The 14,265-nt window shown below is 47.7% G+C and overlaps 1 protein-coding gene across 1 annotated transcript in view; it reads right to left on the bottom strand.

The window, feature by feature from the left end:
* The window catches only part of SLC25A51 (solute carrier family 25 member 51), a 13,259-nt gene extending 7,757 nt beyond the window's left edge, over nucleotides 1-5,502 (bottom strand). The window contains exon 1 of the mRNA XM_015407491.1: nucleotides 5,235-5,502. Within this exon, the coding sequence (XP_015262977.1) occupies nucleotides 5,235-5,290 (56 nt within the window). The 5' untranslated portion in view covers nucleotides 5,291-5,502. The remainder of the gene's footprint in view (nucleotides 1-5,234) is intronic.
* Between the last annotated feature and the right edge of the window lie 8,763 nt (nucleotides 5,503-14,265).

Below are 14,265 nucleotides of genomic sequence, written 5' to 3'. Positions count from 1 at the left end.
TTTGTAGTATATGCAAAATAAAAAATATCCCTACAGGGATTTAAAGAAAACTATAAAATAGAGAGAGTGGGGTTTTAATTATGATTGGAGTGGGGAGATTTCAATGATGATGGGTGGGAGAGAAAATGATGCCAGAAGTTCACTGATTTACCCATTTGCCAAGAGAGGGGAAAGAAGGGCAGTCCAGCAAACATGCAGCCAGCGAGGCAGCTTATCAGACTAGTTATAGCTCCATTCCATGGGACGAGGAATGCATTCACATTAATATGCATGAAGACCACTGGGTGCATCTTCAGGAGTTACTCTGGATGTAAAGGTAAAGGTTCCCTCGCTCAAAAGCCAGTCGAATCCGACTCTAGGGTTGCGGTGCTCATCTCCATTTCAAAGCCGAAGAGCCAGCGCTGTCCGAAGACGTTTCCGTGGTCATGTGGCCGGCATGACTAAACACCAAGGCGCACGGAACGCTGTTACCTTCCCACCAAAGTGGTACCTATTTATCTACTTGCAATTTCTTGCTTTCGAACTGCTAGGTTGGCAGAAGCTGGAACTAGAGATGGGAGCTCACTCCATCATGCGGCACCCAGGTCTCGAACTGCTGAACTACTGACCTTTCACAGTCTGCAGTTCAGCGTCTTAACCACTTGAGCCACCGCATCCTATTTATCTACTTGCAATTTCTTGCTTTCGAACTGCTAGGTTGGCAGAAGCTGGAACTAGAGATGGGAGCTCACTCCATCATGCGGCACCCAGGTCTCGAACTGCTGAACTACTGACCTTTCACAGTCTGCAGTTCAGCGTCTTAACCACTTGAGCCACCGCAGCTCCTACTCTGGATGTAGCGCAGCCTTATTATTTTACTTCTCAGTACACTTTAATCGAGGCAACGAACATGAAATTAAGCACACTCAGGAGCATGAGGGAAGACAGGAGGGCCTGGCGTGATGTGGGTCCATGGGGTCGCGAAGAGTCGGACTCGACTGTGTGACTGAACAACAACAACACTTTAATAATGGATTGGGGTACATAAACACTGAATCCTTTCACAAGGGAAGGTATGCATTTAAGGACCAGTCTGTATATCACCTTATCCAGACCCCAGTTGCTCTTTCATGGTGATCTCCCAGTCTGGGTTACCGTGACACTCTTCTTGCAAGTCTAGAGAATTTCCTTGCCAGCAGAAATAGCCTTTGATGGTAACCACGGAGAGGCATTACACGAAGGGGAAGGACACACCCTGTGAGGAAGCAGCTGGGGAGCAAATACAGTTGTGTCTGGAAAGGGGCGGGAGAGTTTGCTTGTGACTCTGCTTCCTGCCGTGGACAAAGCAATACTCTCAGCTGCAGGAACATGGCACTCTGGATAGCACCCCTAGTCCTTTAAGGCAGGGCTTGATAAACCCCAGGTCCCAAGGGGCCTAGACACTTCATTGTGGCACCTACAGTTTCCAGCAATGATTTTATTGCAGCGGAAAGGTGGGATCCAACCATTTTTTTCCTACTGACAAAACAAGGAAGAAGCCTTCAAGTGCCAGAAAGGCTATGTGTGGCATCTTGAGACCTGCATGCGCAAAAGACATGTGGAACAAGGGCTGCCATGAGAATTGGCCCAGAATGAGTGAAAAAACTGGCTGGATCCAATTCAAAGCTCACTTTATCATTTCGCTTCAGTATATTTTATTGTACAACAGAAAAAGGGTGCATGAAATGTTTGTCGTTGCTTGTTTCAATGCAAACCTCACTACACCATTCAATGTTGCTGAAGGAATTAAGTTCTTAACCGTCCCATACGCAATTAAATTGTGCTTTTTAAAGCAACAGTGAAATTATGGAAAACTGGAGGAAAGTCAGGCTAGAGGTTAGCTTTTTGTTGCGGTGATGGGTCACCGGCTTTAACAAAACTACAGGAAACTGTGAAGAGGTTAGGATCAGGTTTTGTCATTGCAATAATTAGAACATTGCGTCGTTGAAATACAAAACCTTGAAGGCTGAAAAATTAGCCTGGCTGCTAAATTTTTGGGCTGGCTCCTAGAGCCAAGGAAAATTGGTCAAGGCCCGCTGTAAGCACTTTAGACAAACAGTGCAAGAGTTAAGCTAGTACTCCATCTAGAGTCTACCACTGTTTCTTCCTCAGTATAGTTTGTTGTGGTAAACTGAACAGTTTGTGTGCCACAGTTGCATTATACATGAGAAAGGACGCATAGGTTGCTTTAATCTGTAATGTTTTGCCCAATTTCAGTTGAAAGCCCTGCCCACTGTGATGTTATTGCTTCATGAAATGCAGGCCAAGTTTGATGCTGGGCAGAACTACAGTGGAAGTCTCGGCTGCAGGTTTGTCAGGCTTTCCCAATAGCTCCCCCACCCTTGTGACCCTACATTCTTTCTCTACTTTGTCAAATCCTTTATTATGATACGGGATTTAGAAAAAACCATCAGCTCTGTGCTTCTAATGTCAGACGCAAGCTTCTTTTCATCCCCCACCCAGGAAGCAGCGGCAAAAAACACACACCAATAGAACCGCATGATTTTGCATGAGTCATGCTATTAAAAGGAGAGTGAGGGTTTTGCAGGTTTGTCAGGCTTTCCCAATAGCTCCCCCACCCTTGTGACCCTACATTCTTTCTCTACTTTGTCAAATCCTTTATTATGATACGGGATTTAGAAAAAACCATCAGCTCTGTGCTTCTAATGTCAGACGCAAGCTTCTTTTCATCCCCCACCCAGGAAGCATGATTTTGCATGAGTCATGCTTTTAAAAGGAGAGTGAGGGTTTTGGCTTATCACTGAAACTCCCCTATTCACAATTCATATTCATAAGCTGGGCATCTCCACCCACGCCCTGCAAACAAACATTCCTTGCGGAAATTCTCTGTAACTGGCTTAAGAATGAAGAAGTCTGTTTTCGATGTTCTTCACTGACACGACACGCCTTGATAACATGGGCCCAACTTAACAAATGCTCATATTGGCATGCTCCTGTACACAGTCCCCAACTATAAACACTTACAATTAGTGCTATGGGACACCACAACAAGTGAGAGACACACACGTTTAAGACAAATCAGCACTTTGTGTCTTGATCTATGATCCACAGCATCCCGTTGGTCCTTCCTTTTCCTAGCTAACTCCTCACACCTTTCTAAAGGCACAAACAGATAACCATGCTGACATTTCCAAACTCCCCCTCTGCAGCTCACTCAAAGCTACCATAGCTATACACGACAAACACAGTAGATCACCCAGCATTTATACAAGCACGGCTGTGAGTGTTCAAAACACTTTACAAGCAAAAACAGTCCTGTAAGGTATCTAAGGGGTTGAGGTCTGGCTAAGGTGATTGGAAGCAGTTCACAGCTCACATTCTTACTTATGACACTATGCCACCTCTTGTCTCTACCTTATTCAATTATATATAAGGAGAGATGCCACCTCTTGTCCCTACCTTCCATGTGTCTGGTCAGGTATCACAGAGGGCAAGAGACATCACTTGAAGTTCGTGGGCACTGAGGCTGGTTCACCACCTGCCAGCAAGGCCAGTGGTAACAACCCACAGCCAAATCTCGATGTGAAATCTGCATAGCTGAACAGGGAATGTCCCAGGAGCTATGCCTATGTGTGCGCACCACTAGTTCTTCGTCTCCTTTCTACATGTTCATTACAAGTCTGGCATGAATGTCTACAAAAATTATGAACTATTTCTCTGCCTCTTTTCTATTATGTTCCTTATTACAACAGTCTTGCATGAATGTCTGCAAAAATTATGAACCCAAAATATGTTTCTTTTTCTTTTTACCATGTCCACCAATGCACACCTATGTCAGTTATTTATGACATGCTGACAACTGACCAAAAGATTTCTGCCATGCCACCACAGGCACAAGAGACAAGTTACATACCTATATTATGCCAGTTCTCACCTGCCAACCTTAGTTTTTGTATGCAAGGCTTGACAGGCGTTTCACAACTTGCAGCGAGTTAAAGAATCAATATTCCTTTGCCGTTCGCTTCTGTCCCCTCGTCCTCCTGCACCAGCCCAATGGCGAGGAATGTTATTCCCCTTTGTGAGCTCTTCAGAGAAGTCTCACCTTTTAAGCATTCGCCAAGCATAAAGCAAACGTCAAAGGAGGCCCCAAAAGAAGGCTTTTAGGTCTTCCCATTAGTTAACGTTAACTCTGGCTTTGTAGGATCTAACGCTGTCTGTGCACAGCTGGGGTGAGGAAAGCAATGCTTCTGCCTTGGCAGAACTCCATGTGCTTGTGTTCTGCCCAGCGGGATTGCTTAGCTTATGGATTCCGGTGCAGTCCAAACACATGAATACATCTTTGGAGCACTCACAGGACTTTGTGTGTGCTCGTGTGTGTATCTGAGAAGTGTACAGCTATGTCTATGTGATCTTGGGTAATCCAATTCATTCAGTCCAACTTATTTGCTGAGGATGCACGTGCAGGGTCTGCGTGACAAATTCTGTACCCACTTGCACGGGCACCCTTAGCTGTCTCTGAGGCTCCCCCCTCCAACTCTGAGCAGGAGTTTGCTCAACTTTTAAGGTGCTTGGGGCAGCTTATTTCCCAGGATGCTATGCAACAGGGTGGGGCCCGAAAGAAAACCATGCCTTGTCCTGCTATAGAAATAAGGTAAAGTGCAACGTGTGTGCATTCTGAGGAGCACCTCTCATGCTCCGGACTAGGCACTGCCCCCTTCTTACCAGCCCTGCTCCTGCACTTTTAAAGGCGGCCTGACCCTTCCCCCCCCCCAAGCCTGTGCTAGATTCTTATGTGTCAGACTGCTCTCAAACACGAAATGAAGAAGCCAGGCCAGTCAAATGCAACGCGAAGCAACACTATAGGGGAGGGGGGAGGGACAAACGGGGGGCTCCATCAAACACAGTTTTGGGAGGGGAAGAGATTAGTGCAAAATCCCAGGCCCCCACTGGGGAGCGGGTGTCCCACGGAGCCAACCAAATCATTTGAGATAAGCTTTCCTATATTATTTGCGTTGGATCTAGACGATGCGAGGAAAGGGGCAGTGGCAAGCTTTGCCTGGAGGGACAGACTGCCTGGCAGGCTGGCATCCACCCCCTGAAGCCCCCCCCCTTTCTCACCCCTGCTGCCCTTGCCCGAGGTCAACCGCGGGGGCCCCCTGCACGAAGGCCGGGCCTGCTCCTCCGCCCCCTCCTCTCTTCTTGTCGCCCGCCCTGCGCGCGCCCCTCTCCTGGCCAATCCCAGCTGACTCACTCACCCGCCCGGGCTCCATGGCGGCGGAAGACCACTTGCCGGTTCCCTCAACCCGCGCATGCGCGCTCCGTCGTCGGGCGAGGAGGGGGGGCGCCCCGGTGCGGAAAGAAGCGGGTCTGACAAGGGAGCAGCCCCGCAGCCTCTGCCCACCCCTCTCCTCCACCGTCATGAACGCAGCCCTCGCCACGCCTCCACCTCCCCTCCGTCTCGCCCTTTCCCTCGCGCCGGAGAGGCGCGCACGAGACGTCGGGAGGTGACCAACCTCCCCGGGCGGTCACGTGCCCTCGTGACAGCTTTCGTTTCCACTTTCCCGCCCCCCTTCGACGGTTAAGGAAGCGCGCTGACGGGTTCGTTGGGCCCTCTGCAGTCGGCTCTTGCTTTTAGACCAGAAGTCCTTCTTAAATTCCTCCTAGAGGACGTGCAGAGTTCAGTGACTGACGCTGTGGCAAAATTTTGTTTCTTGGCTATTAGGAAACAACCTTATTTTAGCTGAAAAAATTGTATGGGTCTCTTATTATTATTTTATTTTACTAATTTTATTGATTTTCTCTTGTTAATGTTTTCATACTATTGCTATGTTATTACTGTTTTAATCTCTGTTATATCAGAATTGAACTGTTTTACTGGCTCTTGCTGTAATAAGTTAGATCATTGGGTCGGGACGGGAGCAGGCTGGTGGAGGGCCCGCATTGTTGCTTAGTTAGTCTCTGGTAAGGTACTCTTCAGAGTTCCACAGTGAAGGAGGCTCAGACGTCCTCTGCCCATCAGTCTCCAACTTTGACATATTTATTTTCTTCGCTATGTTTCCCCCCCATGTACATGCCAGCCCGAGGTTTTTTTGCACCCTAGGCGGGGCTACCTTCTGGGCAACCCCCCCCCCGGCGTGCCCAATTACGTGGTTGCCAACCTCCAGGCAGGGCCTGGAGACAAGGAAGACAGCTGTAATGCCAGTAGGTTACAAAGTAGAATTTTTGCTCACAAGACCCCACAGATTAGAAGGAACATTGGCCATGACTACAAGTGGTATGTAACAAGGTTTTTAAAGGAACATACCTTCTTTGAGTTGTGCCTAGAATTGCCATAGCGGACCCACCACTGCCGGGAAGGGGGTGCCCCGAGGGGGGGTGGCCCCAAAGTGCCTCTCCCAGCCTGCCTGGGCACTTCCCGCAGGCCAGCGCCCAGAGGCGCTTGTCCAGGAAGGAGAGAGCTAGAAACTCCCCCCCCCAGCGGCCCTGCAGATCTCCGCTTTGCGCGGGACGGGAGATGACGCCGAGGGGCCGCCCGCCCAACCAGGGACCTTCCCGCAGGCGACCGAGTTAAGCCCTGGGTGCAGAGTGGAGGCTCCTCATCGACCCCAACTTGCCCGGAGGGGAGGGCGCTGCTGCAGGGGCTGGGCAGGGGCGCCAGAGGTTGGTGGGGCCCCTTGGCCAGAGGCGGAGCAGGCGAGCACTCCGCCCAACAGCCAGCCCGCCATGTGCGGGGAACACGTTGGGAAACACATCGGGTGCCATGAGCCCCTTCTGCAGGCCGGCGCCCGAGGGGGAGTCTGCTTCCGCCCCAGCAAGAACGTCGCCTGCCCCAGGTGTCCCAGCGGGCCTGAGCAGTCGCCGGGGGGTCTTCCAAGAGGCCCCCTTCCTCCCCTTTTGCAGGGCCTCCCATGCGTCTCCCACGGGCCAGCAGCTGCAGGTCTTCCTCAGGCTGCTGTCTGTCGCCGCTGTCTGCTGCCGCTGCTGGTTCTCCCGCTGCCACTCCTGGGAAACAGAAGTGGGCCTGCGCAGTCGCCAGTTGTGGCTCCTCCGGCTCTTGGAGTTCTTTGAGAGACGCTGCAAGGCCGGCCTCTTGGCTTGGGCTCGCAAAAAGGTGTGGACGGCAGGTGGTGGCGGTCCCGACGGCAGGGAGGGAGGGGCAGGTCCAATTTGGTGCCCTAAGGGCCGGCCCGCGCTCTAGGCGAATGCCTAGTTCACCTAGCAGGTAAGCCGGCCCTGTACATGCACATAGATCCAGATGGGGTAGCCTTGTTGGTTGAAGCAGCAGAACAAAGTCTGAATCTGGTGGCACCTTCAAGACCAACAAAGTTGTTCTTCAGATACAGTGAAACAATTTCCTCAACCATTACATATAGGAGGGGGGTGGTTAGTTGCTAGGAAGGGCCAATTTAGGGTTGGATCCAGGAGAGGGCGGGGTTTGGGGAGAGGAGGAACCTCAGCATGGTACAATGCCATAGAGCCCACCGTCCAAAGCAGCCATTTTCTCCAGGGGAGCTGATCTCTGTCAGCTGGAGATCAGTTGTAAAAGTGGGAGATCCCCAGGCCCCACCTTGAGGCTGGCAACCTTAGGCCAATTAGAGTCAAGGTTGAATCGAACCCAAACAAATGGTAACCATATAAATGGTGGCTGTGGTCACACACATTAAATAATCCACTTTCAATCTACTTTCAGTGCACTGTGTGAACTGGCAACATCCAGTTGAAATAGGGTTGCCAGCTCTGGGTTGGTAAATACCCAGAGATTTTGGGGGTGGAGCCTGAGGAGGGTGGGGTTTGGGAAGGGACTTCATTAAGATACAGTGCTATAGAGTCCACCCTCTAAAGTAGCCATTTTCTCCAGGGGAACTGATCTTGGTCATCTGGAGATCGACTGTAATAGCAGGAGATCTCCAGGTGCTACCTGGAGGTTGGCAACCCTAAGTTGGAAAGTGCGCTGAAAATGGATTATTTAGCGTGTGTGACCGCAGCCTAAACTTATTCCTGTTTGATCCTTGAATCTGTTAAACATCTTCATTATGCTGTATCTGAAGAAGTGTGTGTGCATAGGAAAGCTTATACCTTGAATAAAACTTGGTTGGTCTCAAAGATACCACTGGACCCAAACTTTGTTCTTGTATATAGTAGAGGGACATTGGCAATCGTCGTCCTTCATTTTTGTAAAAACGAAAATGAAACTTTATTCCTATTATTTCTATTTATTTATTTTAGGAAACTTCTATACCACCTCTTCAAAGTTCGAGAACTATATGTATATGTATGTATATTTTGTGAAGAAGTGAATACTTTATCATCTCCTAGGACCAATAGGGATGGCAGGAAGACCATTTTACCTGGGCCTGAAGTTCAAAGGGTGTCTTGGTGGGGTTTTTTGGGGGGAGGGGGCTTGATAAATTTTGCAGTCTTTTAATATACATCATGTGTTATCATGTAATTTTTTTCTTATGGCCCTGGCCCTCAAATGCTGGAAGTGGGCAAGGATCACTCTGGACCTCTGTGAGAGACTGCCATCTCCTCCTCTATTTATAAAGAGAGGTGGTTAAAATATATGTATATATTTTAGGAGGAGATGGGAAAGAAGTGCTCTCTCATTTCCTAAAGGGGAGCAGAAAAATAGCTACCCTGGACACTTAAGAGCATAAATGAAGGTTGAGAAGCTGAGGCCTGTATAAGTTATTTATCTGCTTTTGTAATACTTATAATTATTTACACTGTTATGTATAACATTTATCAATCACCCTGTGCCTGCCAAACAGGCACTCAATGTGAAAATGTGGTACTGATATTTATTTTTGAAGCTGCCTTGTAGATTCTTGTAAGGAAAAGCTGTGCAGCGGAGCTTTAATACACTATTGAAAAGTTCCTTTTTCTATTCTAAATTCTCAACATTGTAAAACTTGAATCAAAAAAATTCCTACAAACTAATTTAACACAAGCACAACAAACCTAAGAATCAGAAAAACAGCTTGGTAGTTCTTGAGGGGCCAAGGTTTATGGTTAGAGCACATGCTGTGCATGCAGAAGATCCCATGTTCAATCCCCAGCATCTCCACTAGTTAAAAGGATTGGACAGTAGGTGAAAGACCTCTGCCCAAGATCTTGGAGAGCTGTTGCCACTCTGAGGCTGCGGTCACCCGGAGCATTTGCCACGCTGACGATACAGATGGTAGGCGGATTTTCCGGGCGCGGAAAATCTGGGAAGCGTAGAGCTCCCGAGGCTTGCCGCCGAAGATGCGAAGTAAAAAACTAGTACCTCCGAGGTACTAGTTTCCGGAAACCACGGGGCAAGGGCGGGCACCTGATCGCGTTTCCGCTGGAATGCCGTGGCATCCGGTGCCCGCCGATGTTCATTGCAAACAAGGGTTGTTTTTTTCCTCCCAAGTCTCCAAAAGCGCCCAACAGCGCATGCGCACAAAGAGCGATTGCTAATGTGATTGTGTGGCGCAGCTTCTTTTAGTTCGAGAGAGGGCCACAGGAGGCTGCGATGGGAGTGAGCGGCAGAGGTCAGTCTGAGAGCAGGCTGCGTGTCCCAGGGAGGGAGGGCTGCTGGCGGGGAGGGGGGATCTGGCGGGTTAATCTCCCCCTCCCCTCCTTGCAAGCGGAACATGGACCCCGCCCGGAGTGGGCCGCGCGAGACCCTCCCAGAGGGTCTTTCCCTTTCTCATTCGCCTGGCTGCTCTCGGTGGAGGTGCAGGATACTCGTGTGATTGGCATCTCCCCCCTGACCATGGGACCTTGACCGGGACGTGTGATCGGGTTGCTGCACGTTATTTTCCTCCGGGGCAAACAGCCACTCTTCCCCTCTGCATTTTCTGGCCCGTGTGACCGCCGCCTTTGTAGACAGTGCTGACCTTGAGGGACTAATGGTCTGCTTCAAGTACAAGGCAGCTTCTTGTGTTCCTTCTGCTGCTATCCAGCAAGCATGTTCTGACAGCAGAAAAGCTTTTCTCTACAAGCTTGTTAAACTGGTAGAACCAGAATACACCTCCAGGCTCCACCCACAAAGGGCAGCTCTGTGACAAAAATGCAAGTACAGAATTTTGCCGACAGTATAATTAATTTCATCATGTAAGTTATCTTTGATAAGTGCAGAAATCGGATACAGTTTGGCAAGTAACCAGTAGCTGCATGATTAATCTTGGAGACAGAAACCCTTACCGACAAATCCCCCCCCCCCATCAGCTAAAACCATTTGTCCACACTGATTTGCATTCTGGATGTTGGCAGAGTGTAGATATGCAGTAAAGCGGAGCACAAGCTGATTAAAGAATAAAGTTGGTTTATTAAGAAGAGAACAAACTTTGTAAGAAAGAGGAGAAAGAGAAGTCTAACTGTCCAATGAACTAGAGAGTCAGTAACTAACTGATCTCAGCAGGGTGGGAAAAACCCCAACTGAGCCAATCAGGAGACAGGAGGAAGTCCCTAATCTCACTATGCTAACTAGTCGTCCCCTCTGCTGACCCCTGCAGGATGATCTAGTCATTTTCCTTATCTATGCAGGATAGACCTTGCATATTGGAACATTGCAGAACTCTAGCACATCAGTCAAACCCCTGTAGGCCACTGAAGATTCTGGGGTGCACTGTCCGTTTGCATGAGACAACAGCAGGACCCACTGGGATTATTTGGAATAGAGAGTGTCTTGCATTGTAAGAACGTGCACGGACACACACACAAGTCTTACACAGTTGTGTAAAAAGCTTTCTTGCACAGTTTTTGAAAAGCTTTCTTTCAGTCAGAAAGGTGCCATTAACAAAGCTGAGTTCCTGATACCCTTCTGTGGAATTCTTTTATCTGGTGTAAAACAGTCTGGAAAATTCAGTCTGAGGTCTGATATTCATGCAGCCGAATGAGATTGTTGAATTGTGTAGTGGCGATACGGGTTTGTACCAGTTCAGATTGAAGGTGTGTGTGAGGGGGGAGCAGAAGGTGTTAATGTGAAACTCCCTGCAAATAAAAAAAATTACCATATCAGGGAACAGGTTCCAGACTAGCCTTTTGCATGGAATTATTAACACAGGAGCACTTTGAAAAATGCAGTCCCTCACCTGCACTCTGATATGGTACAGCCTGTTCTGCCACCTCAGCACTCTGCTGCTGTATGACTTCCTCATTATGGCTCAGTGTATAGACCAATCCTGAGAAATGCATCATCATTAAATTTACTGCTCAAATACTGCTTTTACATTGGATTGCTAAACTTCTGAACTGAGTGAATTTCATTTCTGCCTGTGTAGGTACTACAAAGCCATCTATGTATCTTTAAAAAAAACCTGGTTAATGATGCAGAAAAAAATGGATTGCAGTGAGACTCTACTGCCATCAGGTGGCTGTAACTCTAAAACACTCAAAGTTCGCCCTGGAACTCACATTCCATTGGAGAGTAGCGTTAATTGGTTACTCAAAAAAAGAGAGACTAACTGATGTAACGTGGCTTCCGCTAGCAAAGTTGTGTACAAAATGACATGCATGCTACTACTCCACTGAGCAAAGTCTGAAGCCTTCCCCTGGCTTATGAGGAAGAGCTATTTCAGCTGAAGAAAGGCCATTTAGACTGGAGGAACTTCTGTCACAGTTCTCTCAGAACTCTCTTGCTCTCTCAGTCCCACTTACCTCACAGGCTGTCTGTTGTGTGGAGAGGAAGGGAAGGCAATTGTAAGCAACTCTGAGACTCCTTTAGGTAGTGAATAGTGGGGTATAAAACCAACTCCTCCTCTTTCTCCTTGCCAATTGGTCCCACATCTCCAATTAAAGGATCTCACATTTCAGGGCTTTGAAATACCCTTGCCTGAGACCTTTGAGTGTAGCAACCAGGCTGAATGTACAGGACTAAGAATCTAAGAAAGTCCTGCTTGATCGCACCAAGGATCTATCTAGTTCACATCTCGTTTCTCTCAGGGGCCAGCTGGAAGCCTTTCCGGAAGCCTGCAAGCAGAGCACCGCAACAACATTGCTGCCTTTCAATGCCTGGTGGTCAGAGGCGCACTGCTTCTGAGCATGGAGGCTTGATTTACCTGTCATGCCTTTGACAGACACACCCTCACAAATTTGTCTAGTCCTCCTTTAAGCTAGACTAAGTTCTTTTTATCTGCTTTTCTCCACATTGTCAGTAACCATAACCATGCCCACCCCGGGGGTCATCTGATCTCTAAACTAAAAGGCCCCATGCTCCTTAGTCTTTTGCTTGTACGGAATGTGCGGGATCATTTTGGTTGGAGGCAGCATGAAGCAACCTCATATGTAGGGTCCAAGGGGCAGAGAACTATTTTTTTCTTCTTGCTCTCTAGACAGCGTGTACATTAATGTGTGTGTAAAGTGCCATCAAGTCATACACAATCGAGGCGCTTCTCCGTCCCGGCTGAAATCTGTTGGGAGAGACTTACCAGGGCATGGATGAGCACATGAGCATATATTCAGAGACTTTAGCAAATCTTCGGAAAGTAAACAATACATAAAGATGGCGGGGAAGAGGACTGAGAAAGAAAAACTTTGAAAAGCGAAAGTAGTTGGGAGCCCTCATCTGGAAGAAACCACCAAGTTGGCTAAAACGTTGGCAGAATCCCTGCGCCCCCTGCTGGACCAGATGACTAATCTCAAGGAACAGCTGTCAACGATGAACCAAAGCATCACTACTCAGCAGCTTCAATTGAATGAGACTCTTAAAATCACGGAGCAAACAGCTGAGAAAGTGAAAGAAGTTGACGCCAGTACTCAAAAGGTGAAGAAAAAGGTGCAAAAACTGGAAAAGAAGCAAGTCTCTACAGAAGAACAACTTTTACAGCTACAAATGGAGAAGGCAAACCTGGTCCTTCGATTCCAAGGTGTCCCAGAATCCAAAAGTGAGAATCTGAAGCAAGTGATGAGCAATGCATTAGCCCCAGTGACAGATTTGAAGGCGGAGTATCTTATGAGCAAGATGGATGTGGCCTACAGCTCTTATTCCATATACATAAAGAAGAATAATCTGCCTGGGGAAATAGTAATGAGATTCTTGAAGAGGCATGTAAAGGATTCTATCCTGAGAGCGACTGCAGGGTCACCCTTGAAAATTGGGGACAATACCATCAGGATCCTGAAAGACATCCCATTTGAAATAAGACAAAGGAGAAAAAAATATAAAGATTTAATTCTTTTTCTTCAAACAAATGCAATTGGCTACAGGTGGTTATTTCCAGAGGGCGTAACCTTCAAACTTCAGGATAAAAAAGAAAAGACTGACTGTTTCTAAAGCACGGGACTTTTTGAGAATCCAATTGGGCGAGCCAGAGGAGGTGGATAAAGAGGAGAAGGACAGTAAGTCCATTGGCGAGTTGGACTCGGGGTCTTCTAGAGAGGACTTTCTTTCTGAAAAGTCCATATAAACTGAGGAAAAGACAACAAAAGAAAAAATGAAGGCTGAAGGACTCTGAATTGTGCCTTTGAAAATATGGTTTCTCTCTAACAGTTTAAGTTTTAAAAGATATTTTAGCATGTCTGACTAAGTTCAAAAGATATTAGCGATTTAAGGAAAGATTTTGTACTTAAGCTGTTTTAATGATCTCCTACTCTTGGGGTTTTAGTTAGCAGTGGTTATCTTTTCTTTCTCCTTAATTGTAGTTCCCTTATTTTCTTTGTAGTTTGTAGTCCAATTAAAAAAGCAATAAAAAAATCCCCTCCGGGGGGCCAAAAAAAAGTCACACACAACTTATGGCAAGCCTACAGGGGCTTTCGAGATAAGAGATGAACAGAGGTGGTTTGCCATTGCCTGCCTCTGTGTGGCGACCCTGGTATTCCTTGGAGGTCTCCCATCCAAATACTAACCAGGGCTGACCCTGCTTGGCTTCCAAGATTTGATGAGATTGGGCTAGCATGGAACACCCAGGTCAGGGCCAATGCTCCAAGCTGTGGAGTCCGGTGAGCAAAAATTATACTTTGCTCTGGAGCCATCCTTCCCGAGCGAAGACAGAAATCTTTGAGCTGGAGGCTAAAAAACTGGGAGCCAGCTCACACTAACTCAGTTTAGAGGGAACACTGGTCAGGGCATGTACATTGCGGGGGAGGGGGGAGCTCTTTGCCTGTCTCAGCTACTCTCTGCTTGAATCTTAGTTTTCATGGATCCTCATGTGAAGTATGTCTAGTCCAGGGGTGGCCAAACTGCAGCTCAGGAGCCACATGTGGCTCTTTCACACAGTCTTATTTAATGTTACTAAGAAGCACATTTGCATGTTTTTCAATAAAAACGTGTGTGTAGTATTTGTTTATGTCTTGCGGCTCTCAAACATCTGATGTTTA

The sequence above is a fragment of the Gekko japonicus genome, unplaced genomic scaffold (assembly GCF_001447785.1).
Source record: "Gekko japonicus isolate JY-2015 unplaced genomic scaffold, Gekko_japonicus_V1.1 scaffold790, whole genome shotgun sequence".
NCBI lineage: Eukaryota > Metazoa > Chordata > Lepidosauria > Squamata > Gekkonidae > Gekko > Gekko japonicus.
This window is presented reverse-complemented; position numbering and strand designations above follow the sequence as displayed.